At 37.6% G+C, this 22,915-nt stretch overlaps 1 protein-coding gene across 7 annotated transcripts in view; it reads left to right on the top strand.

Moving 5' to 3' along the window:
• Positions 1 to 22,871, top strand: part of LOC140832778 (BEACH domain-containing protein B) — a 59,162-nt gene extending 36,291 nt beyond the window's left edge. For 3 of the 7 annotated variants that reach the window (XM_073196960.1, XM_073196958.1, XM_073196959.1), the window contains exons 16-41: positions 69 to 410; positions 1,037 to 1,210; positions 1,359 to 1,519; positions 1,616 to 1,925; positions 2,000 to 2,426; positions 2,555 to 2,888; positions 3,025 to 3,213; positions 5,665 to 5,926; positions 6,017 to 6,208; positions 6,275 to 6,493; positions 6,577 to 6,753; positions 7,925 to 8,040; positions 8,149 to 8,604; positions 8,757 to 8,970; positions 9,346 to 9,567; positions 9,671 to 10,141; positions 10,211 to 10,549; positions 10,636 to 11,085; positions 11,163 to 11,209; positions 11,315 to 11,408; positions 11,649 to 11,855; positions 12,175 to 12,300; positions 12,384 to 12,755; positions 12,835 to 13,066; positions 21,306 to 22,075; positions 22,209 to 22,870. In XM_073196960.1, the coding sequence (XP_073053061.1) occupies positions 69 to 410; positions 1,037 to 1,210; positions 1,359 to 1,519; positions 1,616 to 1,925; positions 2,000 to 2,426; positions 2,555 to 2,888; positions 3,025 to 3,213; positions 5,665 to 5,926; positions 6,017 to 6,208; positions 6,275 to 6,493; positions 6,577 to 6,753; positions 7,925 to 8,040; positions 8,149 to 8,604; positions 8,757 to 8,970; positions 9,346 to 9,567; positions 9,671 to 10,141; positions 10,211 to 10,549; positions 10,636 to 11,085; positions 11,163 to 11,209; positions 11,315 to 11,408; positions 11,649 to 11,855; positions 12,175 to 12,300; positions 12,384 to 12,755; positions 12,835 to 13,066; positions 21,306 to 22,003 (6,831 nt within the window). In that variant the 3' untranslated portion in view covers positions 22,004 to 22,075; positions 22,209 to 22,870. Of the gene's footprint in view, positions 1 to 68; positions 411 to 1,036; positions 1,211 to 1,358; positions 1,520 to 1,615; positions 1,926 to 1,999; positions 2,427 to 2,554; positions 2,889 to 3,024; positions 3,214 to 5,664; positions 5,927 to 6,016; positions 6,209 to 6,274; positions 6,494 to 6,576; positions 6,754 to 7,924; positions 8,041 to 8,148; positions 8,605 to 8,756; positions 8,971 to 9,345; positions 9,568 to 9,670; positions 10,142 to 10,210; positions 10,550 to 10,635; positions 11,086 to 11,162; positions 11,210 to 11,314; positions 11,409 to 11,620; positions 11,856 to 12,174; positions 12,301 to 12,383; positions 12,756 to 12,834; positions 13,067 to 21,305; positions 22,076 to 22,208 lie in introns of those variants that run through there. The other 4 variants (XM_073196962.1, XM_073196963.1, XM_073196964.1 and 1 more) reach the window with 4 other exon arrangements.
• Positions 22,872 to 22,915: the final 44 nt, after the last annotated feature.

Below are 22,915 nucleotides of genomic sequence, written 5' to 3'. Positions count from 1 at the left end.
CATTTATGCATATAAAGATGTAAAGTTGATTTGAACTAGTGCCTTATTGTCAATTTGATATTGGGCAGAGCAGTGACTCATTGAAGCAGCATGGGCTCGGCGTGTTTCTCCATCTGCTAAGGGACTCTTTATCTAATCGAGCTTCATGTGTTAGGGCAGGAATGCTTAACTTCCTTTTGAACTGGTTTTCACAAGAAACTGGTGAAACTATGGTTTGGAACATTGCCCATCTAATTCAGGTGATCGGTGGACATAGCATATCTGGAAAGGATATTCGAAAAATATTTGCACTGCTTCGTAGTGATTATCTTGGGCCTCGGCAGCACTCTTCATTACTGTTAACCAGCATGTTAGTTATGCTAAAGGAAAAAGGGCCAACAGCTTTCTTTGATCTTAATGGGATTGATTCGGTGAGTTTTAACACTTTGACAGCTTTGCTGCATATGGCCTACTATTTGATATCAATTACCATGTTCTGTAGACTCGTAAAAATTATCTTTGAAAGTTACGTTTACTGGGCGTGCAGGGTTGACACTCGACATTTGACTAAAAATCTTTACATCCTTGTGAAAGGAAAGACCCTACTTTACCCCTATTGATGGTTTATACTTTCATTTCATAGTTTGTTTGATTAACTAGGAACATTATAGGAGTATAATCATCTACTTATTGCGTATTTAGTTAGGGATTGGAAGTTTGTTTTCTGCTGATTTTATTTTATAAACTATATTTTAATGATGTAGTCATGTTCTGAGGATTACTATCCTTTGTAATCCATCATCTTATTTTAATAAATTTTAGTTTCGTATAAAAAAAAACTAGGAACATTATAGTGATGTTGTACGAAGTGTTGCTTCAGTTATATTCTGACCAACGTGGATCTCTTGGGATTTGGGAACATGTTTGAGATAAGGATTGCTGCAGATACTTTAAGTTGAAATTTTATTCAAGTAGTTTTTCAACTTATCAAATCCTACCTTTATCTGTACTTGGGGTCGGAGTGGTTGACTGGTTTATCGCGCGACCCTGCATTCAGGGCATTGTAATCAAAACACCAGTTCAATGGCCTGTAAACAAGGGATTTTCATTTACATGTTGGCTTCGCGTAGAAAGCTTTCCTCAAAATGATGCAATGGGGCTCTTCAGTTTCCTTACAGAAAATGGACGAGGGTGCTATTCTGTCCTTGTGAAGGACAAGTTAATATATGAGGTTAGCTCAGAATTTTACTTTTTAATTTTTGCATTGTTTGTGTTGATTTATTAGTGAATGTCACACTATTAATGATCGTATCCGTTGAAATTCGACAATGGTTTATATCACTTCTATGCTGTAATTATGACAGCTTCTGTGCTTTCAGGCAATTAACCAGAAACAACAGTGTGTCTCAATGGACATCAAGTTTGTCGAAAAGAATTGGCACTTCTTGTCTTTAGTACATTCTGTTGGTAGAGCATTTTCAAGTGGCAGCCAACTGAAATGTTATTTGGATGGGGTTCTCTTGTCCTCTGAAAAGTGCAGGTGTTTTGATATATTAGAGCTTATTGAGGGTGTAATGTTTATGTTTATGTCCAGGGAGCTACTTCTGGCTTTTAAAATTTCATCTTGGTATTGCAGATATGCAAAAATCAGTGAACCATTAACTAGATGCACAATTGGCACAAAACATGTTTTTCCTATGTTCGAGGAAAACATCATACACTTTGTCAAAGATTCTCGTCCATTTCTCGGTCAGATTGGTCCCACGTACTTGTTCAGTGATGCTATCTCTTCTGAACATGTGCAGAGCATCTATTCTTTAGGACCGAGTTATATGTATTACTTCCATGATAATGAAATTTCAGCACATGTCAATAAGTCGACGGCTGGAGTTTTTGATTCAAAAGATGTCCTTGCATCAAAAATTATCTTTGGCCTTAATGCGCAGGTTCTCTCTTTTCCCGTGAACTTTTGGAGTGTTTTGTTTTTGTTTAACCCTGTGACTCAAGCATAATTTTTTAGGCAAGTAATGGCAGGGCATTGTTTAATGTTACTCCAACTCCAGATCATGTGCTTGATAAGTTCTTTGAAGCAACAGTATCAATTGGCACACAGCTATGCTCTCGACGGCTGCTGCAGCAGATAGTTTATTGTGTTGGCGGCGTGTCTGTGTTTTTTCCTCTTTTAACGCAATTTGATTTGTATGATTACAATGGGAATGATCGAGTTGGAGAGATGTCGCTGACATCTATTAAATGTTGTTTGACTGCGAAAACCATCAAGCTTATAGCATCTATTATGGATGATGATTTATCCAACCAACAGCAGATGTTTCTTCTTTCTGGATTTTCGGTACTGGGATTTTTGCTAAGATCAGTTCCACCTGAACAGCTAAATTTGGAAACTCTTTCAGCATTGAAACATTTGTTTAACGTTGTTGTTAATGATGGTAAGGACTAAGGACACATGCTTAATAAAGTTTAGAGTGCTTGTCTGGTTATACTATTTGTTGTTTTGGTGGTGTAAACTGCTATTATGCAGCGTGTTGCATGTCTAATGATGTATTATTCACTCTAGGCATGTCAGAATTGCTGGTGAAAGATGCTATTTCTTGTATCTTTCTTAACCCTTATATTTGGGTCGGCACAGTGTACAAAGTGCAGAGAGAACTGTATATGTTTCTTATCCAACAATTTGATGATGATCCAAGGTTGCTTAAGAGAGTGTGTAGGCTTCCTCGCGTGCTTGATATTATTCGACAGTTCTACTCAGAAAATGTGGAACGCAATCTTGCTGTGGGAAGCAAGCTGATTGCCCATGTCTTAGTTGATCAGGTTGAAGAGAAGCTCAGCAGAGAAGAAACACGTAAAATTCGTTTGCTTTTGTTAAGTCTTGGTGAGATGAGTCTCAGGTATGTTGTCTTTTAACCTACTGTATCATAAACGTATCGTCAAATCAAAAAGTTTCAGTGTTACTCTTGTTGTTTTGTTGATATGTTCTGTTTACAAAGCCTATTTTGTCTTCTGTTGGTCTTTTTGGATGAGCAGGGAGCAAGTAACAGCATCCGATATAAAAGCGTTCGTGGCATTTTTTGAAACCTGTCAGGATATGGAATGTGTTGAAGATATATTAAACATGATAATACGTGCTGTTTCCCAGAAACAACTGCTTGTTTCCTTTCTAGAACAAGTGAATTTAGTTGGTGGTTGTCACATTTTTGCCAATCTTCTGTGGAGGTAATTTATCTTTATTCATGGGTGATATTCACTTTAATGGGTGATGATTTTTGTGCTAATCTTGAAAGCACAAATAGCCTCTTGAGAATCGCTACAGGTTGAGATTAGTCTTCGTGCGGATTACTCATCCGCTTGCTTTGTAACACTTCAATTATTAATAATATCTAGTTTCTTATTTAAAAAAAAAAGATTAGTGCTAAAAATAGCACTTCATTTTTTTAAAAAATTTGCATTTGATTTTGGAGGAAGAGCCTCTGAATTTTTTCTCATTGTTGCTGATTGCATAAAAAACTTCAAAAGAAAGGAATTGGTGATTTTTCTTTTGATACTAAATTGCAGGACATGTTTTTCTTAGATATTGGTCGTATAATCATATGACAGATACATTGGAGCTTGGCAGAAATGTTTTATTCCACATTAGAATGATACTGTGTTCATGTTCAGCTTCTCTCGAATATTTTATTTTATTTCTTCTGATAAGAAATGATATTATATTAATTAAAACTAATAATTACTAAAAGCAGACAAGTGGCCCGCGCAATATTTTTTTTTATAAGAAACGCAAATTTATTAATAATTTTGGTTAAAATTAGTACAACAGTGGACTAGTAGTCCACTAGCCTAGTTTTAGAGTAGCGTGAGAACTCTAATGACTAGCAATACACATAATCCCAATATTTTTCTTAGTTTCCCGATCCAACTAGGATCCCGAAACTTTATCCTCTCAAGCATTCTTCCAGAATGTTCTTCTAGATTGTAAAAAATCCTCTAATTCTCTCCAACCAAACTGACCAACAAATACAATGAAAAACGCCGTCGATTTTTTTTATCCCTCCTACCTAGTGCCCGTCCTAGATGTGCTGCAAATAAATCCTTCATTGATCTCGGAGTCACCCAAACCAGACCCAACTCCTCCAATGCATTGAACCAAAGATAGCTCGAAAAATGGCAATGAATAAAAATTTGGTCCTTAGTCTATACCTCATGCCATCGTAACCCACAAATTTGGACAAAGAGAACATCCAAGCCACCTTCTTTGCGTCATTTCACAAGTTTGTAATTTCCCCATCACTAGTTTCCACGAGAACACTTGGACCTTGGATGGGATCAGTGTTTCCCAAAAAACGTGATACAGGGGAAGTAGGGAAAACACTATCTGGAAAGAAAGATTTGTACAATGATTTTAATGAAAAAATCCCCGAGGTTTTGACTTCATCTCCTACAATCAAACTGATCCTTTCTAAAGATAACGCACACTTCGAATAATTTATTTAACAACAAGCATTAATTTTTTCAAGAGGTTCAGAATACTTGCGCATTGATATAGTATTTTTTATCATGAATTTTTGTTTTCTACCAACTTTGCATGAGTCCTTCCTGTTTGATTATCCAACTCCTTGATCTTGAGTTATTCTTTCTGACCTCCACTCCGAAGCTCTGACATTGGCAATTGACAGCAAATTTGTTAATTAATTTGCAAAATTCTTTATATCCCATCCATGACACCGGCTACACCACGAAGAATTATGAAAAACATAATCTCCTGTGTTTACACTCCTCAGCTCTGAACATTCGTCCCCACTCCATCCCATCCCATCCCACCCCACCACCATTCGTCACCTCTCCCAATGGAATCACCAATTTCACTTCCTCTTTCACCTTTCTTAACATTATTGGCCAATCTCCCCTTCCAATCTTGGATCACAACCATCACGATCTCTTTTGACTCCATTTCCTTTTCTGCTGCTCCCCTTCGTACTATGATGCCACCTTCATCTGCCTAATCACGAGTTATTAGCTCCACTTTTCTATCCTCAAAAGTGAATCCAACACACTCCACTGCTATTGCAGTAGTGACCCTATTACTTATCTCAACGCTTTCCAGATCAAGTGAAGTATGAAAGCAATACCATGGAGCATGATATTCAATGACTGCCATCCCTGGAAGCGATTTTTTATTTGCCATGCCTCACATCAGACCCTTCACTGCCTCTGTCTCCACTTGTAACATCTGCACTTGAGAAGGTGACTGGATGTCAAATAAATTTCCCCTGATATAAACATAAAAAGAATTAATACTGTTTTTCTTTATCATCCGTTGGATCTGTCTTGGTTGAGTGAACTGATGCAACCATTTTTTCCTGACAAAATTATTAGTTCAAACCAAATCTTCCTCTGGGACTCACCAGTACAGTATTCTAAACAACGCTATCCATAATAACTCACCACCTGTATTTAACTGCAGATGTACAAAACCTAATGACTCAAACCGTTGAGAGTAATGACTCAGACCCTTGAGAACCCTCTCTTTCTCCCTCCCCCCTCTATTTTCTCAGGGTGAAGAATAAGTTTACTTGAATTTGGCTTCCCATTTTTTCACTGTTTCCTTTTCAATTCAGTATTGAAAGTTTGGTGGTTCTGATTTTATCTTTTTCTGCGTTTGACATGCAGGGATATGGAGCCTGTTAGATTACTCGGCTTACAATTCATTGGAAGACTTCTCGTGGATCTTCCAATAGAGAAGAAAGGGCCCAAGTTTTTTAACATTGCAATTGGAAGGTCTAAATCTGTTTCTGAAGGTCACAAGAAAATGAGCTTAGATATGCAACCTATCTTTCCCATAATATCTGACAGGCTTTTTGATTTTCCTCAAACTGAGATTCTCTGTGCGACACTTTTTGATGTTCTTCTTGGTGGTGCTAGCCCAAAACAGGTTCAGTATCTTATTTCCATAGGGTCAGCTTGAAACATGTTAATGCTTACATGCTGCAGAATTCATAGATAATAAGGATTGTGTGTGCAGGTGTTGCAGAAGCATAATCAGTTTGATCGGCAAAGCAGTAGTAAACATAATTCTCAGTTTGTCCTTCCCCAGGCTCTATCCCTTATTTTCAGATTTTTGTCAGGTTGTGAGGATGCCACTTTGAGAATGAAAATTATGGGAGATCTACTGGATCTTCTAGATTCAAATCCTTCAAACATTGAAGCTATGATGGTATGCAAATTGTGGGTGGTGCCAAACAGAAATTCATCGATTTGATTTACTGAACTTTTCGTGCAGGAAAACGGATGGAATACATGGTTGATTGCTTCTACAAAGCTTGACGTGATAAAGAATTACAAAGTCAAAAGGCAAATTTATAATGACCCTGAGATGGTCGAGCAAAACTTCGTGAAGAATGTGTATATTCATGTTCTTTGTTATTATATGCGTTCTATTAAGGGAGGCTGGCAAAATTTAGAGGAGACTGCCGATTTCCTAATATTTCAAACTGAACAAGTATGATCTAGTCTTCCTACATAATATATGATATTGTTTTGAAACATTTGCATACGAATTTCATCGAAGTCTCGGTTCTGCAGGGTGGTAGCTCTTATCAATCTTTTCTTCGTGATCTATATGAGGGCTTGATCCAGCAACTAATAAACTTGTCTGCTGAAGAAAATATTTTTGTCTCCCAGCCCAGTCGGGATAACACTTTATACCTTCTAAAACTGATTGATGAAAAGCTCCTTTCTGAAATAGATTATTGGCTTCCGGTACATGACTCACCTTAAAGTTGCATCATCTTTTGTTCTCATCTGTCTCAAAATTTCGTCATTATTGATTTCTTGGCTATTTATTCTCGATCTCTTGAATCAGTAAATCAGAAGTGTGTTTTGTATGTTGTCATTTTTCTGGATTTAAGGTTTTGAGCTAGTTTCTATGTACTTTTTCCTGTTTCATATACACTTGGTATTTGAGATTGAGTTTCTTTTTGTGTTCAACCCTCTGTTCTTTGGATACTGTTGGATTTTGGGGAAAGGGAAATGAGTGCAGCCAATTTCCTACTCTAGTGGATTTGCTTAACAGCAATGCTTTAATATTCCATTTCATGCCGGATATTAGAAAACGATCGTTTGGTATGAGGATATGGTTTGTTTTTTAGATAAATTTTTCTTCTCTAATAGGTCTTCTTATCTGTTCAACTTTCTACCTTTTTAATACACGTCCGTCCACATTTCAAGTCACCTTTTTTAAATTCAAATCAACTTAAGGAGCACATAAAATTCAGAGTCGCGAGTTGGACGACAAAGTTTCCCGAGTATAAACATCTATGTATCTCAGACTTAGGGATTGGAAATTTGTATGGTCATGATTATAAGTTCTTAGCGTTGTATTCATTTCCCTTGTAACGTGCGGATTGCTCATCTGCTTTATTGTAGACATCTATTATTATAATAAATTTTAGTTTCCTATAAAAAAAACTTAAGAAAAGATCACCCAAATTTTATCTCAAAAAATTATTAGAAGAAACCTCTCTCAACATAAAAAAATTCTACCTTTGCTTCTCAGCTTAAGTTTTATTCTGGTGAATTTCTTGATATTCCACCTGTTGATGTTTATAGTCTCTTTCTTCGGTTTGTATGAGATGAACTTGTAGTGAGGGATAGCTCGATATTTTTGCTCCACCTTATTTACTGTTATTGATTTGGAGTTACGAATCGTAATGACAAAACGAATGCGCATAGGAAACAACAAACTTTATCACCGATCAAACATGAGTGAGAACAATTTTCACTGGCCTTGATATTTTATTTCATCAAAGATTAAAGTCCTATTCGATTTGGGCCGTTGAAATAGATTTTTGAATGTGTATTTGCTACTTCTTTGCAACTGGAAATTTATTTGTTTGGGTAGTCAAACTAAAAATTTATACTTCTCTATCAGTTTCCTGTCAGCAGCTCCAAGTTTTCTCCCAACTTGTTGGAACTAGAAAACAGCATGGATTTCAACCCTGTTTTATTTGAGGCACTGCTGGGAGAACCTGCTGAAAACTTATCTGGGTACCACAAACTTAATTTTGAATATTTACACATGAAGAACTTGACTAGAATCATTATCATCTGTCACTTTAGTCGTTCTTTTTAACATTGTATCCTTCATTTATATAGGATTCTTCGGCCATTGATGCTGCCTGACAAAGATGAAAAATTTGCTGATGAGTGGTGGAATATGTATGACAACATTTGGATCATTATAAGGGAATTGATCGGCAAGGCACCTAGCACGCTGTTGCCGAGATCTTCGTCACTTATGGTGCCATCATTAGGCCAAAGAGCTCGTGGGTTGGTAGAATCTTTGAACATCCCTACTGCAGAGATGGCCGCAGTTGTGTCAGGGGGAATTAGTAGTGCGCTTGTTGGAAAGCAGAACAGAAGTGTTGATAAGGCTATGTTATTGAGGAGTGAGAGATGCTCAAGACTTGTTTACCGTCTTACGATCCTATACATTTGTAGATCATCCCTTGAGAGAGCATCACAATGTGTGCAACGGGTTATTCCTATTCTCCCTTTCCTGTTGACTGCTGACAACGAGCAAAGCAAGAATAGACTTCAGCTTTTTATTTGGTAACTGTTCTTTCCCAATTTTTGCCAATAAGTTTTGTATAAATGTTTCTGGGATTCCAATATATTTATTTATTATATCTGGGTTATATTTAATAATATTTCTATTTAAAATGTACTGCACAGACTTGATGATCAGTTAACTTTGTGCATAGGGCCTTGTTTGCTGTTAGGTCCCAGTATGGGATGCATGATGATGGAGCACGCTTTCATGTCATTTATAGATTGTTAGCAGAAACAATCAACAGTGGGAAGGCAATGCTTGCAACAAGTATCATGGGTAGTGATGATTTATCTGATTTAGGAAGTAATTTGAAGGAAGGAAACACTGTATTCAGTTTCATCCAAAAGGATCGACTACTTAGTGCGGTTTGTTTCTCATTTTTTGTAATTCTATCTTTTTTTAATCTTATATTCTGTACAATATTTTTTTTATCAGACATTAATAAAAACATGAAATAAGATGTAAATTTCTTAAATTGGACGGAGGTTTGTGGACTCATGTTGAGCCAGTCATTTTTGCCTTGCCATTGAATAATTCTGAGGATGAAAGTGGCTTTGGTTGTAGCTGGAGCTTACTCAAATGATCTTCTCACTTCGCTGTTGCAAAATTGTTTCTGAGTAAAATTATTAATACAGTTATCTTATATTTTCCATTGTAGTTAACGTGTTAAGGAAAAAATTAATTAATACTTTCTAATAGTATCGTTCTCTGGCTTCTTGATTGTACGGTGCATTGTTCAGGTTTCTGATGAAATCAAATACATAAAGACTGGGACAGCTGACCAATCATCTCGCCTAGATGAACTACGAAATAAAATGGAAGAAATTAGTATCACGGATTCTAACCAAAAGAAGGCTTTTGAGGATCTGATTCAGAGTACTATAAATACCATTATTCCTTCAGATGACAGCAGAAGATCACTGTTCCAGCGCACTTTGGATGAGGAGCAGCAAATTGTTGCTGTAAGTTTATTCAGATCACCCTTGGCTAGTTAACTTTGCCACCCTGCTTTTTCTATCAGCTTTCAACAAGTATACTTAATATTTTGAGTCGCTACTTCAACAGGAAAAGTGGATCCATACATTTCGTTTGCTGATTGATGAAAGGGGTCCGTGGTCTGCTAATCCTTTCCCGAGTAACACGGTTTTACATTGGAAACTTGATAAAACCGAAGATGCCTGGCGTCGTAGGCAAAAGCTAAGAAGGAATTATCATTTTAATGACAAACTTTGCCACCCATCCTCTGCAGTACCTAGTGATGCTGCAGTTCCTTCCTGTAATGATGAAAATTTTGGTTTTGAGGCTCTCACTTTGGAGAAAATAAAGAAATTTTCCCTAAAAGGTATTCAAAGAATTACAGATGAGGGTTCTTCTGATCCAAATGAAAATGAGAATCAGTCTAGTAGCGGAAAGATCTTAGAGATTGGGAATCAATCTGAGCCTCAGTATCCAGAGGTACCGAAAGAAAGTGGTGATAAGGAGGTTGTACGAGATAGAAAAGGTTCTATTTTGCTGGCAGAATCCGAGAACAGTGAGGTACAAAAATAAACATAGGTACTGAGCATAAAGCATATGATTTTTACTTCTTCTTTAATGTGCTTGCAGGTTCTCATGTCTGTCCCATGTGTTCTTGTAACACCGAAGAGAAAATTAGCTGGACACTTGGAAATTATGAAGAATTTCTTACATTTCTTTGGTGAGTTTTTGGTGGAAGGTTCAGGAGGATCTGTTCTTCAAACTTATCGTTCTTCCAGTAATTTCGATGCAAGCAAGCCCGAACAATTTGGAGGATTGCAGAAAGAGAAGTATCTAAATTTGCCCTTGCATTCAGATCTAAGTTCTGAAAGACAAATTGCAAAAAAGAAGATTACATCAATCGACGGAAACAACACACAAAAGGGACATAAAAGTATTAAACGGCATCGATGGTGGAATATATCTAAGGTACTATAATTTTTGTTGATTTCTGTATATTTGTTATTTAAAAGGATTTTCTGGTTATACCTTTTACCTATTTTCCCTGGCTGTAGATTAAAGCTGTCCATTGGACTCGATATTTGCTGAGATACACAGCAATAGAGATCTTTTTTGTGAACTCTGCCGCACCAATATTTTTGAATTTTGCATCCCAAAAGGAATCAAAAGATATTGGAAGCTTGATTGTAGCTACCAGAAACGAATATGTGTTACTAAAAGGGCATAGAGACAAAACAGAAGTAATTTCATTTGTTGATAGACACCTGGCTCAAGAAATGGCTGAAACTGCCAGAGAGAACTGGAGGAGAAGAGAAATTACCAACTTTGAATATCTGATGATTCTCAATACTCTATCAGGAAGGTCATATAATGATTTAACCCAATATCCCGTGCTTCCTTGGATTATAGCAGATTATGTATCTGAGATTCTTGATCTCAAGAAGTCAGCGACTTTCAGAGATTTATCAAAGCCTGTTGGAGCTCTTGATCCTAAGCGGTTTGAGGTTGATTAATATTTCTCATTCCGATGCACTTCCTTAAGTAAATTTTGTGTTTCACTTCTTTTCTCTCACGTACTCAGGTTTTTGAAGATAGGTATTGTAACTTCTCTGATCCTGATATACCCAGGTAACTTGCATCCATGTTTCGCGATGCTTCACAACTCTGGTGTTCAAAATTAATCTAATTGTCCATTTGTTCTACTCTGAATTGGTGATTCCTGTTCTTATACAGTTTCTATTACGGTTCACATTACTCAAGCATGGGAATTGTACTTTTTTACCTACTTAGATTAGAGCCATTTACCGCTCTCCATCGTAATTTACAGGTATTTTAACATTATGGTTTACTTGTATGTTTATGCTTGTGCTAGAATTTTAATTACTTAAGGAATTTGTTTCTGTAGTTGGCAATGAAGATAGCTTTCTTTTTCTTAACTATCTAACAGCAGGCTTTTTACTGTTTCTTGAGTTTGTTTCCTCTATTATTGTCCTAGCTTAGTTGCTTTCTGTCTTGATATATCTTCCATATTATCTGAAGGTTTTCCATGCGCTCTATGTTCAACCAGGGCAGTAAATTCGACCATGCAGACCGGCTTTTCCAAAGCATTGAAGGGACTTATAAAAACTGTCTTTCAAATACTAGTGATGTGAAGGAATTGATTCCTGAATTTTTTTACATGCCCGAATTCCTAATAAATTCAAACTCATACCATTTCGGAGTGAAACAAGACGGGGAACCGATCGGTGATGTTTCCCTCCCACCCTGGGCGAAGGTATTTTAATTTGCATACATCTTCATCATATTTAATTTGCATAAGCATATTTATCAATTTTTTCTTATATCCATATTGCTCTGTTAGTGTGGAGGCTCTGGATCACAGGTTTTTGCTATAATTAATCAAATGTTCTTGTTATTTTCTGGTTATGCATTAGTATTTGCTAGTGAGATATACTGAATTTAGATTCAACATCTTTATTATTCAATGCCATTTCTTTGAACTCCCAGTGAAAAATGTAGCTTTGAATAAAAAGTTTATGTTCAACACCATGATTTAAAGAAATCATTAATGATGCAATTAAATTCATTTTCAGGGTTCACCAGAAGAATTTATTAATAAAAACAGAGAGGCCCTTGAAAGTGAATATGTTAGTTCAAATCTTCACCACTGGATTGATTTGGTGTTCGGTTATAAACAACGGGGAAAACCAGCTGTTGAGGTATAAGGAAATATTTTTTCCTTGAATGTATGTGAACACTTTAAAGTTTTAATAACACTGATCTTTGTGATTCTTGTGTACAGGCTGCAAATGTATTTTATTATTTGACTTATGAAGGTGCTGTTAACTTGGAAGACATGGAGGATGAATTGCAAAGATCAGCAATTGAAGACCAGATTGCTAATTTTGGCCAGACACCAATTCAACTTTTCCGCAAGAAACATCCTAGAAGAGGGCCGCCAATTCCAATTTTCCATCCTCTGAAATATGCTCCTGGTTCTATTAATTTAACTTCTGTCATCTCGATTGCTAGCAATTCTCCTTCAGCAGTATTGTATGTTAATGTGTTGGACTCAAACGTTGTCTTTGTGAACCAAAACCTCACAATGACCGTTAAGATGTGGTTAACGACTCAACTGCAGTCCGGTGGGAACTTCACTTTCTCTGGCTCTCAGGTGCACTGTTGATCCATGTTACTAGAACTTTATATTATTGTCTGTTAGATTTTTGTTAATTTATAGTATAATACTGTAGGATCCTTTCTTTGGGATTGGTGCAGATGTACTCTCACCTTGTAAAATTGGGAGTCATCTGGCTGAAAACATTGAGCTTGGACCACAATGCTTTGCAGCATTGCAAACACCATCTGAGAACTTTCTGATAACATGTGGCACCTGGGAAAATAGTTTTCAGGTCACGACCCTCGGTGATGGAACAATGGTGCAGAGTATTAGGCATCATAAAGACGTCGTCAGCTGCATTGCAGGTAAACTTCATTGCAAGAAATACCAATGCCATTTTGGCATTAGTATATCTCCACTCCCATATTGTGTTGCAAGAAAAATGTGATAGGATTTCATTTAAGTTCATTTCTTCTCAAATCTTGTGTCACTTGAACCCAATATTGCAAAACCAGAATTAACATATTGAATGAGTGTCTGCCACATGGCCCATTTGGTCGTCAGATGCTATATATGGGGATGATTATTTGTTTCCTTCATATAAAAGTTAAAACAGTCCAACAGCATTTGCAATCTTCTAGTAACTTGCCTTTGCTCATTGTGTAAACACTGATTAGAATATCTGTTTGTATTGAATCTCATGGTTTTCAAAGTTATGATTTTAGTTTACAGGCTAAAATAATCAGGATATTTGGGTAATCTCCAAGAAAATATGACTTTTGGTTTATTTGTGTGTAGAATTTTCTGACTTTGTTTGGGGAACCCATTAAATTTGGAAAGTCTACGTAAGTGAGAAATTCTGTATTATATTATATAGAAATATTATTTCATTTTTTCTATATTATGAATGCAAAGTGAGCCTATATATACAAATCTGATCCCTGATCTAAGCCATAAATTTTGCAATCACAATAACCAGGAACTACAGAAACAAAACTGATTAGAAAATGTTATCTCAATTCGTAAAAATAGAAATCTATCCTAATATAATCCACTAATCTTGACAGTTAATTACAAATTATAATCTCTTTTATTTTCACACTCCCCCTTGAGTGGTAGATAATTAGAATGTTTGTTGTTTGATGACTTGAAGAAGTGTATTTAAGTCTGATCCTCTTGATAGACTAACAATTTATTTCCACGTGATTAGTTCTATCATGTTGAATTGGGTTCTTCACAATACTTATGACAGCCTTGCCTTGTTATCACATTATTAAGATCAAGTGTCAATCTACTATAGACAAGAAATTGCATACTTAGAATTTTCTGGTTATAGTAGTTCGTTGTATCTGGTGGCTGGTGGTTAGTTTGGTTTGGAGAGGATTTTGATAACCAAGAAGACTCCTTGAAGATCGGTGGGACAAGATAAAATTTAGAGTCCCATACTGGATCTTCAAGCATGTGGAGTTTAAACTATTTTCGGTTTCAGATTTATATAGGGGTTGGAGTATAATATTTTACTTTATCACGTGTGGACCTCTTGTCCGCATTTTGTAATTAGAATCTTTTATTGATTTAATTTGTTTCTTATAAAAAAAAAGTTTTCCAAAAATGATATTTCATCAATAGATGAGTTATCCACCTGAATTTCAGTTTTGGGGTAAGAGGACTGATATTCGAAGAAGGTGACACCCATGGAAATGTAGAATTTCTTGGTTGTTGGAGAGCTTGTACCCTTTCTTGTTTGGCGAGAACCCTATGAAGATGCATTTAGTTGCTTTTGGATCAAGTTTACTGCATTGGGACTATACAACCAAATACTTTGACCAGGATAGATGAGATTATTTGGGTGGGCATCCATGCAGCGAGGAGAATTTGACATGTGGCTTTAAAACTGAGGATCCTAGAGGGAATTTGGTTGATCAAGAAGGCTGCTGCGAGTATAGCTTCAATGCAGAATTTTGTGGGAACGTTTGAAGCTATCATGAGTGATCGTCCAACTTCCATCGAGTGTCTGTTTTTATTCTCTGCAATTTTATTTTGCTGAGGAGTCTCAATGCACGAGCTTTTATACAGTACCATTATTTAAAAGATGTGAACGTAGATGTTATGATAGTATTCTCTACTATTATCTATTTTAAGGACCTGAATTTTTGACCGAAATTGTGTCTGAACCATTTTGTTGGAAGTTTTCAAATATTTCCCTCACTTTTGATTTATCCTGAATGAGAAAACCCATTTTACTCAAGTGTGGACATTTTGTTGATTCTAGAAGACACCCAATCACTATGAACCAAATAAAAGGGATGAGATGATTTGCTGGTGGCTTCGGTAATAGGTTCATGCAGATTGTAACACGACGTGGCCCAATGAGTGTCCGTATGGTTGTCGATTCGGTCAATATATCAGTGTACGACATCTATGAAAAAAGATCTTATGTCCAGGTTTTGATTAATGGAGCCAGAGTGATGGCTGATTGGGGGAGAGCGAAAGGACCCATTGTCATTGATGGTGGAAATGTGTTAAATTCTGATGTTGTTGAGATAGAAGCGAAAAATTTCAAGAATCAGAACCATAGCACCGAGGAGGGAGTTATTGTGGTTTTAAGGATGAGATAATGGAAGTTAATCGTGCTTCAAAATTTTCTGCTGAGAAACTAAATCATGGTAGTGCGTGTCTCATTGATGGGTGGTGGTGTTTGTGAATAATACTTAAAAAATATAAAGAAGACAAAAGAGGTGGATAAATCGGGGAACAGAGCTTCATACGTCAAGAAAATCCTGATATTGTGGTACTCTTGGAAACCAAAAGAGAAAGGATAGACAGAAGCTTTATTGCCAGTGTGTGGAAACCGAGATTTGTTGAATGGGTTTGCCTACCGTCGGTGGGAAGTGCGGGGGGTATTGTAGTAATGTAGGATGCCAGAATTGTGGAAGTCGTTAATAATTTGATAGGAGAGTTTTCAGTCTCAGTTGAGATACGTTGGCAAGAAAAATCTAGCTGGTGTGGTTCTCGGCCATCGTGGACCGGTCAAGTCGAGAAATAGGGAATTTTTTTGGGATGAATTAGCCGGACTGCACTTGATTTGTGGGGATAGGTGGTGTTTGGGTGGGGATTTTAATGTGGTCAGAAACACTGGGGAAAAGCTGAATAGCCTATCTCTCACCACGAGTATGAAATGCTTCGACTGCTTAATAGATGAAATACTCCTTATTGATCCACCACTTCTTAATGCAAAATTTACTTGGTCTAATCTTAGGGTGGAACCAATCTGTTGTCGATCACAAGAGGTTGGACTGAAATATTTCCAACATTTAGACAAACGGTTCTACCAAAGATTACTTCGGATCATTGCCCGGTGATATTTGACACGGCTAAGTTGAGGTAGGGTCCGGCTCCGTTTAGATTTGAGAATGTTTGGTTGTCTCATCATAAATTCAAGGAGTTGATTAATACATGGTGGAATAATGGTAATACTAGCGGGTGGGAAGGCTACAAATTTATGAAAAAAATGAAAAGGATCAAAGAAGAGGTTTTGAAATGGAACAGAGAGGAATGGGGAGAAGTGGGCAACATAATTAAAGAGTTAAGCTTTAAGATTATGCATTTGGATGAACTAGAAGTAAACGGATCGTGGGCTGAAATTTTTCAAGAAGAGAGGAAGAAGTTAAGATGTGAATTGGAAAAATTGATAATACGAAGAGCTCAAATGGATAGTCAACGAGCGAAACTGAAATGGATGAAGAAAGGGGATCATAACTCGAGATTCTTCCATTCTTTGCTGACTAACAGAAGGAATAAAGCAATGATAGACAAAGTGGAATTGGAGGATGGGTCTGTAGTCACTGAGGATACACTAATCGAGAAGGAAATCATAAGATTCTATCGGAATTTGTATAGGAAATCGGATGGGGCGGAAAGGGAGTTAGACGGTGAAGGGGGCAATTACATGGTTTGGAATGGGGGGAAATAGGATTAACGCAAGCAGAGGGGTTGGAGTTGCCATTTTCGGAGAAAGAGGTCAAAAAAGCTGTGTTCGAAAGCGATGGTGCCAAAGCCCCATGTCCAGACGGTTTCACAATGGCATTTTTCCAACACAATTGGAATACGGTAAAAGATGATGTAAAGAAAGTTTTTGCTGAATTCTTCGACAGTGGGATTGTTAAAGTATTACTAATGAAACTTACATTTGCCTAATCCCGAAGAAAAAAGATGTGACCAGGATCAGCGACTTCAGACCTATTAGCTTGATCACGAGCTTATATAAGATATTAGCGAAGGTTTTGGCTAATAGACTGAAGAAAGTCACGAGCTTCACAATTGCGAATAATCAAAGTGCCTTTATTAAGGGAAGACAGATTCTTGACTGCTGTCTTATTGCAAATGAGGTTGTCGAGGTGTATCGGAAAAATAAAAAAGAGAGGTGGGTGTTTAAAGTGGATTTGGAAAAGGCTTATGATAATGTTGACTGGAAATTTTTGGAGTATGTGTTAAGGAAAAAGGGATTCGGAGAGAGATGGCGGAAGTGGATAATGGGGTGCGTTTCAAGTGTATCTTTCTCGATATTCATTAATGGAAAACCACGAGGAAAAATCAAGGGGGAAAGAGGAATTAGACAGGGAGATCCATTATCTCCTTTTCTTTTCAATTTCGTTGTAGATGGGTTGGGGAGGATGATTGACAAGGCAAAAAAGGATGGGATTGTACAGTGACTCGGGGTTGGTAAACATAAAATTCACGTTTCGCATATTCAATTTGCGGACGACACTTTATTCTTTGCGAAATCACATGAACATTTGTTGGCTGTCGTGAAGATTTTCAATACCTTCGGCCGTATTTCAGGATTACGGATAAATTGGGAAAAAAGTGAATTGATGGGATTTAACAGATCAGATGATGAAATTGAGGAATTGGCAAATGCAATTGGATGTAAGAAAGGAAAATGGCCGATTAAGTATTTGGGGATTCCATTGGGAGGAAACCCGAGGGCAATGGTATTTTGGGAACTGGTGATCTCCAAGATGGTAAAAAAATTGGCAAGCTGGAAAAAGTCGTTTCTTTCGAGGGGGTCGGCTTACTTTGATAAAGGCAATTTTGTGTGCCATGCCATCTTACTTTATGTAATTATTTAGAGTGCCTAATCATGTGGCATTTAAGATGGAAAAAATTATGAGGAACTTTCTGTGGGATGGGGCCGATGGGGAGAAACATTGTCATATTGTAGGGTGGAAGCAAGTGTGCAAACCAAAGGATAGGGGAGGGGTGGGGTTGGGAAATATTCGCTTACGGAACAAAGCATTACTTGGAAAATAGTGGTGGAGAGGCTCGGTGTAAAAAGAAACACTTTGGAAAAAGGTTATCAGCAGTATTTTTGATTTTCATGATAATGGATGGGATTTGGGGCAGGCGGAGAAATCGACTTTCAGAAGTCTTTGGAAATGCATTTCTCGATCTTTCCCAGCTTTTCATCAGTTGGTTCGAGTAGTGTTCAAAGAGGGCAACATCATTCGTTTTTGGGAGGATGAGTGGGTGGGGGGAGTCTCGTTTAAAGGCATAGAAAGAACTGACTGAAAAAGTACCTGACGAGTCCCCACTCCACCTAACCAAATCGTCTATGCATCTTTTTTCCCAGATGCTCTTTTCCCACCGTTTAATCTATTCCACGCTATTTGGAAACATCCAGTCCCAATCAAAATCCAGATTTTTTCTTGGACGGCCGCTCTGGGTAAGCTACCGACCTCGGAGATGATTCAACAAAGATGCCCGGGTATTATGATAAGTCCCAATTGGTGTGTTTTATGCAGAATCGAATCGGAGACGCAAGATCATTTACTCATACATTGTCTGTTCTCTTTATCTTTGTGGGCTAGAGCTTTGCAAGAGCTACGATTGGTTTGGGTCACACCAAAGTCAACAAAAGACCTATTCAACTTGGATTTAGGACAGCCGAATGGTATTAGAGGAAGAATTTTTTGGCAAACTGTGGTGCACTGCATTTGTTGGACGGTGTGGTTAGAAAGAAATCGACGAATCTTTGAAGATATTGAAGCAAATGCAGATCAATGTTGGGAAAAAATTAGGATCAACATGGCTACGTGGATTGGAAACCACAAGGATTTCAACAATGTCTCCTCATTTGATTTGATATGAAATTGGGAATATTATTTTTTTTTTTTTGAGAGGAAACATAATTTTATTGATTAAATAATAAAAATTACATAAGACGGATAAGCAATCCGCAAGTTTAAACAGAATAGTACAAAATTAAACCCACATTATCACATCAATACATAATTCCAATCCCTAACCAAATCCGCTATACGAAGATCTTTATAATCATTGAGCACAGTAGCCCAAATAGCGACCAAGAACTTTATCCTTTCCCAAACTTGAGGAATCTGCTCCTGTTTGTCTTCAAAAATTCTTGAGTTCCTCTCCTTCCAAATTGACCAAAAAACACAATGAACAATCATGTACCAGAATTTTAAATGTTTTCTCCCTGCATGCCAAACCGGTTCAAAGTAGAACATATCTTTCGCCTTCTTGGGAAATGACCACATGAATCCCAGTTCGTTGATCACATGTAGCCATATGCTGTAAGAGAATGAGCAGTGCAGTTGTAGATGGTCCTGATCCTCTTCGTTCTCCCTGCAAAGACAGCACCAGTTCGGCCGAAGGTAGCAGCCAGGCCACCTACGTTGCATCGAGTCACAAGTTTGTAGTTTTTCCAGCGCCACTATCCACGAAAAAACTTGGACCTTTGATGGTACAGTTACTTGCCAAATATATCGAACAAAAGAGAAAGGCATAGGCGTCGCAAGTGCGAAGAAAGAATTATAGAATGAACTAACAGAAAACAAACCCTAAGACTCCCCCACCCACCTCCTATAATCCCCAACACCCCTCTGATGTACACAACATCTGGGAGTGGGACTTAACTTTTAGAAGGAATTTTAATGATACAGAAGTAATTGAGTTTGCTTGTTTGTTAGGGGTCTTAGATACGGTGAGGATTCAGCTGGGAGTGGGGGACTTTAGGGTGTGGTTGGGGGATTCATCGGGTTTGTTTTCTGTGAGATCTTTCTATAACTCTTTCTTCACAATTCACCAATTCCAGTCTTTTTCTTTCGTACACAGCATCTGGGAGGTACCTGTACCTACAAAGGTCCAAGTGTTCTCGTGGATAGTGGCATTGGGGAAATTACAGACTTGTGAATCTGTGCAAAAAAAGATGGCCGGACTGCGCCTTAAGCCCGAATTGGTGTTGTCTTTGCCGGGAGAGGAAAATCAGGATCACTTGTTACTGCATTGTTCATTTTCGTATAGCATTTAGCTAAAGATCTTACATCAGCTGGGCTTTCTGTGGAGCTTTCCTTGTAAGGCAAAAGAGATGTTTTCAATGCAACCGAATTGGCAAGTAGGGAGACAACATGCGAGATTCTGGTTGGTGATTGTTCATTGCACATTTTGGTCCATATGGTTGGAAAGAAATAAAAGAATAATTGAAGACAAGACGGTGCTGCCGGACGAAGTATGGGAAGCAATCAAATTCAGGGTTGCAAGTTGGTTGGTTGTAATGTCTGAGTATAAACATCATTGTCTCTCGGATTTAGTCAGGGATTGGAATTATATGGTCTTGATAATTGCAGTGTCATAGTGTACTCTATTTAATTAGTTGCGGATTATTTATCCGCTTTTGTAAACCTTGATATCATTATAATATAATATTGTTCCAACTCAAAAAAAAAGAGGGTCAGAACTGTTGTTTGGAGGTCGACAAGTTAAGATTCTTGAAAGACTGTCCAAAAAGGGCTGCGGATTTTAGAAGATGGACTATCAATTCAGTGCAAAAGGAGGAGGTGGAAGTGGCACAATGTTCTGATAGTGGAGTGGAAAGTAGGAAGGTGGGCAGAAGTTTGAGATTGTTTATAACGGGAGATAATCAAACAAAAAAAGATGATTAGTTAGTCTACAAGATGAATGGGATTTTAAAGAAGGATATTTGGAGGATGGAAGAAGAGAAGCTAGATGGTGGGGATGATGGAAGATGGGAGGATCAAGTAATTGAGGAAGTGATTGGGTTGATCCAAGGGGTAGACGATTTCCGAGTGTGGAGAGGGGATTCTTCTTGGATTTTTTCGGTCAAATCTTTCTTCGAGTCTTTTTTTCCTCCTAGTCGGTTTCCGATTTTTCCACTTTTCAATCAAATTTTGGAAGGTTCCGGTTCCAAAAAAAATTCAAGTATTCTCATGGACAGCAAATCAGGGTAAGCTACCAACCTCGGAGATAATGCAATAAGGTGGCCTTCAATTGCTATTTGCCCAAACTGGTGTGTGTTGCGTCCCAAATAACTATGTTCAGCATGCTCCGAGCAGTTAAATTGACTTCATCTGTGGCTTGCTTGGCATTTTTATGGCATCCATCTAAAAGCGTCGAATTAGTATCTAGCATGGGTGAATAATTTTGAGTTTGGTAATAGATAATGTGGTTTTAGTCTTTTCTTCATTGTCGTCATAATGTTTGTCTCTGTTGTTACCTATGTTATTTCTTAGTTTTGTCCAAAATTTGATAGCATCATCTCACTATACTCCCTTCGTTTTGCAGTGACAGCTGACGGAAGCATGCTAGCTACTGGAAGCTATGATACCACTGTTATGGTGTGGGAAGTTCTTCGAACCAGAGGCCTAGAAAGAAGATCTCGAAATACACAGACACAAATTCCTTGGAAAGACTGTGTTATTGCAGATACTCCATTTCATATTCTTGGTGGACATGACGACGTCATAACATGCATACATGCAAGTGCAGAGCTTGATCTAGTGATAAGTGGTTCAAAAGATGGAACCTGCATTTTTCATACTTTACGAGAAGGTAGATATGTAAGATCTCTTCGTCATCCTTGTGGCAGCCCTTTATCCAAGCTTGTTGTGTCTCATCATGGTCTGGTAGTCCTGTATGCAGATGATGATCTTAGTTTACACCTCTACTCTATTAATGGAAGGCACATTTCTTCTGTTGAATCTAATGGCCGGCTTAGCTGTCTTGAGCTGAGTAAATGTGGTGAATTTCTTGTTTCTGCGGGAGACCAGGGGCAGATTGTTGTACGCTCTATGAACTCCCTTGAAATACTACAAAAATATACTGGAATGGGAAAATTGATTAGTTCGCTGACTGTGACCCCTGAAGAATGCTTTCTAGCCGGTACCAGAGATGGGAGTCTTCTTGTGTATTCCATTGAAAATCAGCAGCTTCGTAAAAGTAGAGATCATAGAAATACCAAATACAAAGCATCGGCCTCATGACAGTTAAAAACTTATTCGACAAATGAAGTTTAGCCACTGCACTCAAACTACGGAAATCATCCTTGTTTAGAGGTATGTACTGTCAGTTGCCTTTTTATAAGAGATTAAAAACTTGATCTTATGTATGCACAATCTTGCTGACAAACTATTGTCGGTTTTTTTCATTTTTGTCTGATGCTAATTAAAGGTATTCCATGCTTTGCAGCTCTTGCGTAGAAGTAATGAATTTTAAAGGTGATAAACAAAGGGATGGAAGCATATGTATGGACAAGAAATATTGTCTGTTCTGAAACGAAGAAGCTGACTGATCCACAACGAACCGTACAAACATGAACCACACGGTTGAGCGGTGAGGGTTTTGTTGTTCGAACATGGTTTGTTTGTTATGTTTTGTATTCTGAGATGGAAAGGAGGTGGTGGGTATCATGCAGTTTTGAATAAAGTTGTTGTAGCCATGGAATATCATCCTGTTTGATAGACATCTTCTGATTCCAGTGTCAGATACCTTGGCATCTGGTGTCAACTGCATAATATGTCAACTTTATCTCGGCGCTCCATCCGAAGATGGCAGAGAACAGGAGATGGCAGTGATGGCGGTTGGTCTGAATAAGGCTGGTTCTTATAGAAAATATACTAGGGGTATAACAGTTTTAAAAAATACTTGCATAGATGTATATGTATGATATCCTTGTATTTGTATTGTTGCCTTATCACTAATATTGATGGGATAAATTACATTTTTATGGATAAACTAATGCACACATTTCTGGCCAATGGCCTCAGGTTTTGTCTAGTTCTGTTACATATAGCGATCTACTTTTCGGATTAAGCGTAGACAGTTCATAAAAATCAACTGCTTCCCTATTAGTTAAAATGACATTATCTGAAATCGAACATCCCTTTGTTTTTTAC

The sequence above is a fragment of the Primulina eburnea genome, chromosome 5 (assembly GCF_022965805.1).
Source record: "Primulina eburnea isolate SZY01 chromosome 5, ASM2296580v1, whole genome shotgun sequence".
NCBI lineage: Eukaryota > Viridiplantae > Streptophyta > Magnoliopsida > Lamiales > Gesneriaceae > Primulina > Primulina eburnea.
Note: the sequence above shows the minus strand (reverse complement) of the source record. Positions and strands in the feature narration are given on the sequence as shown.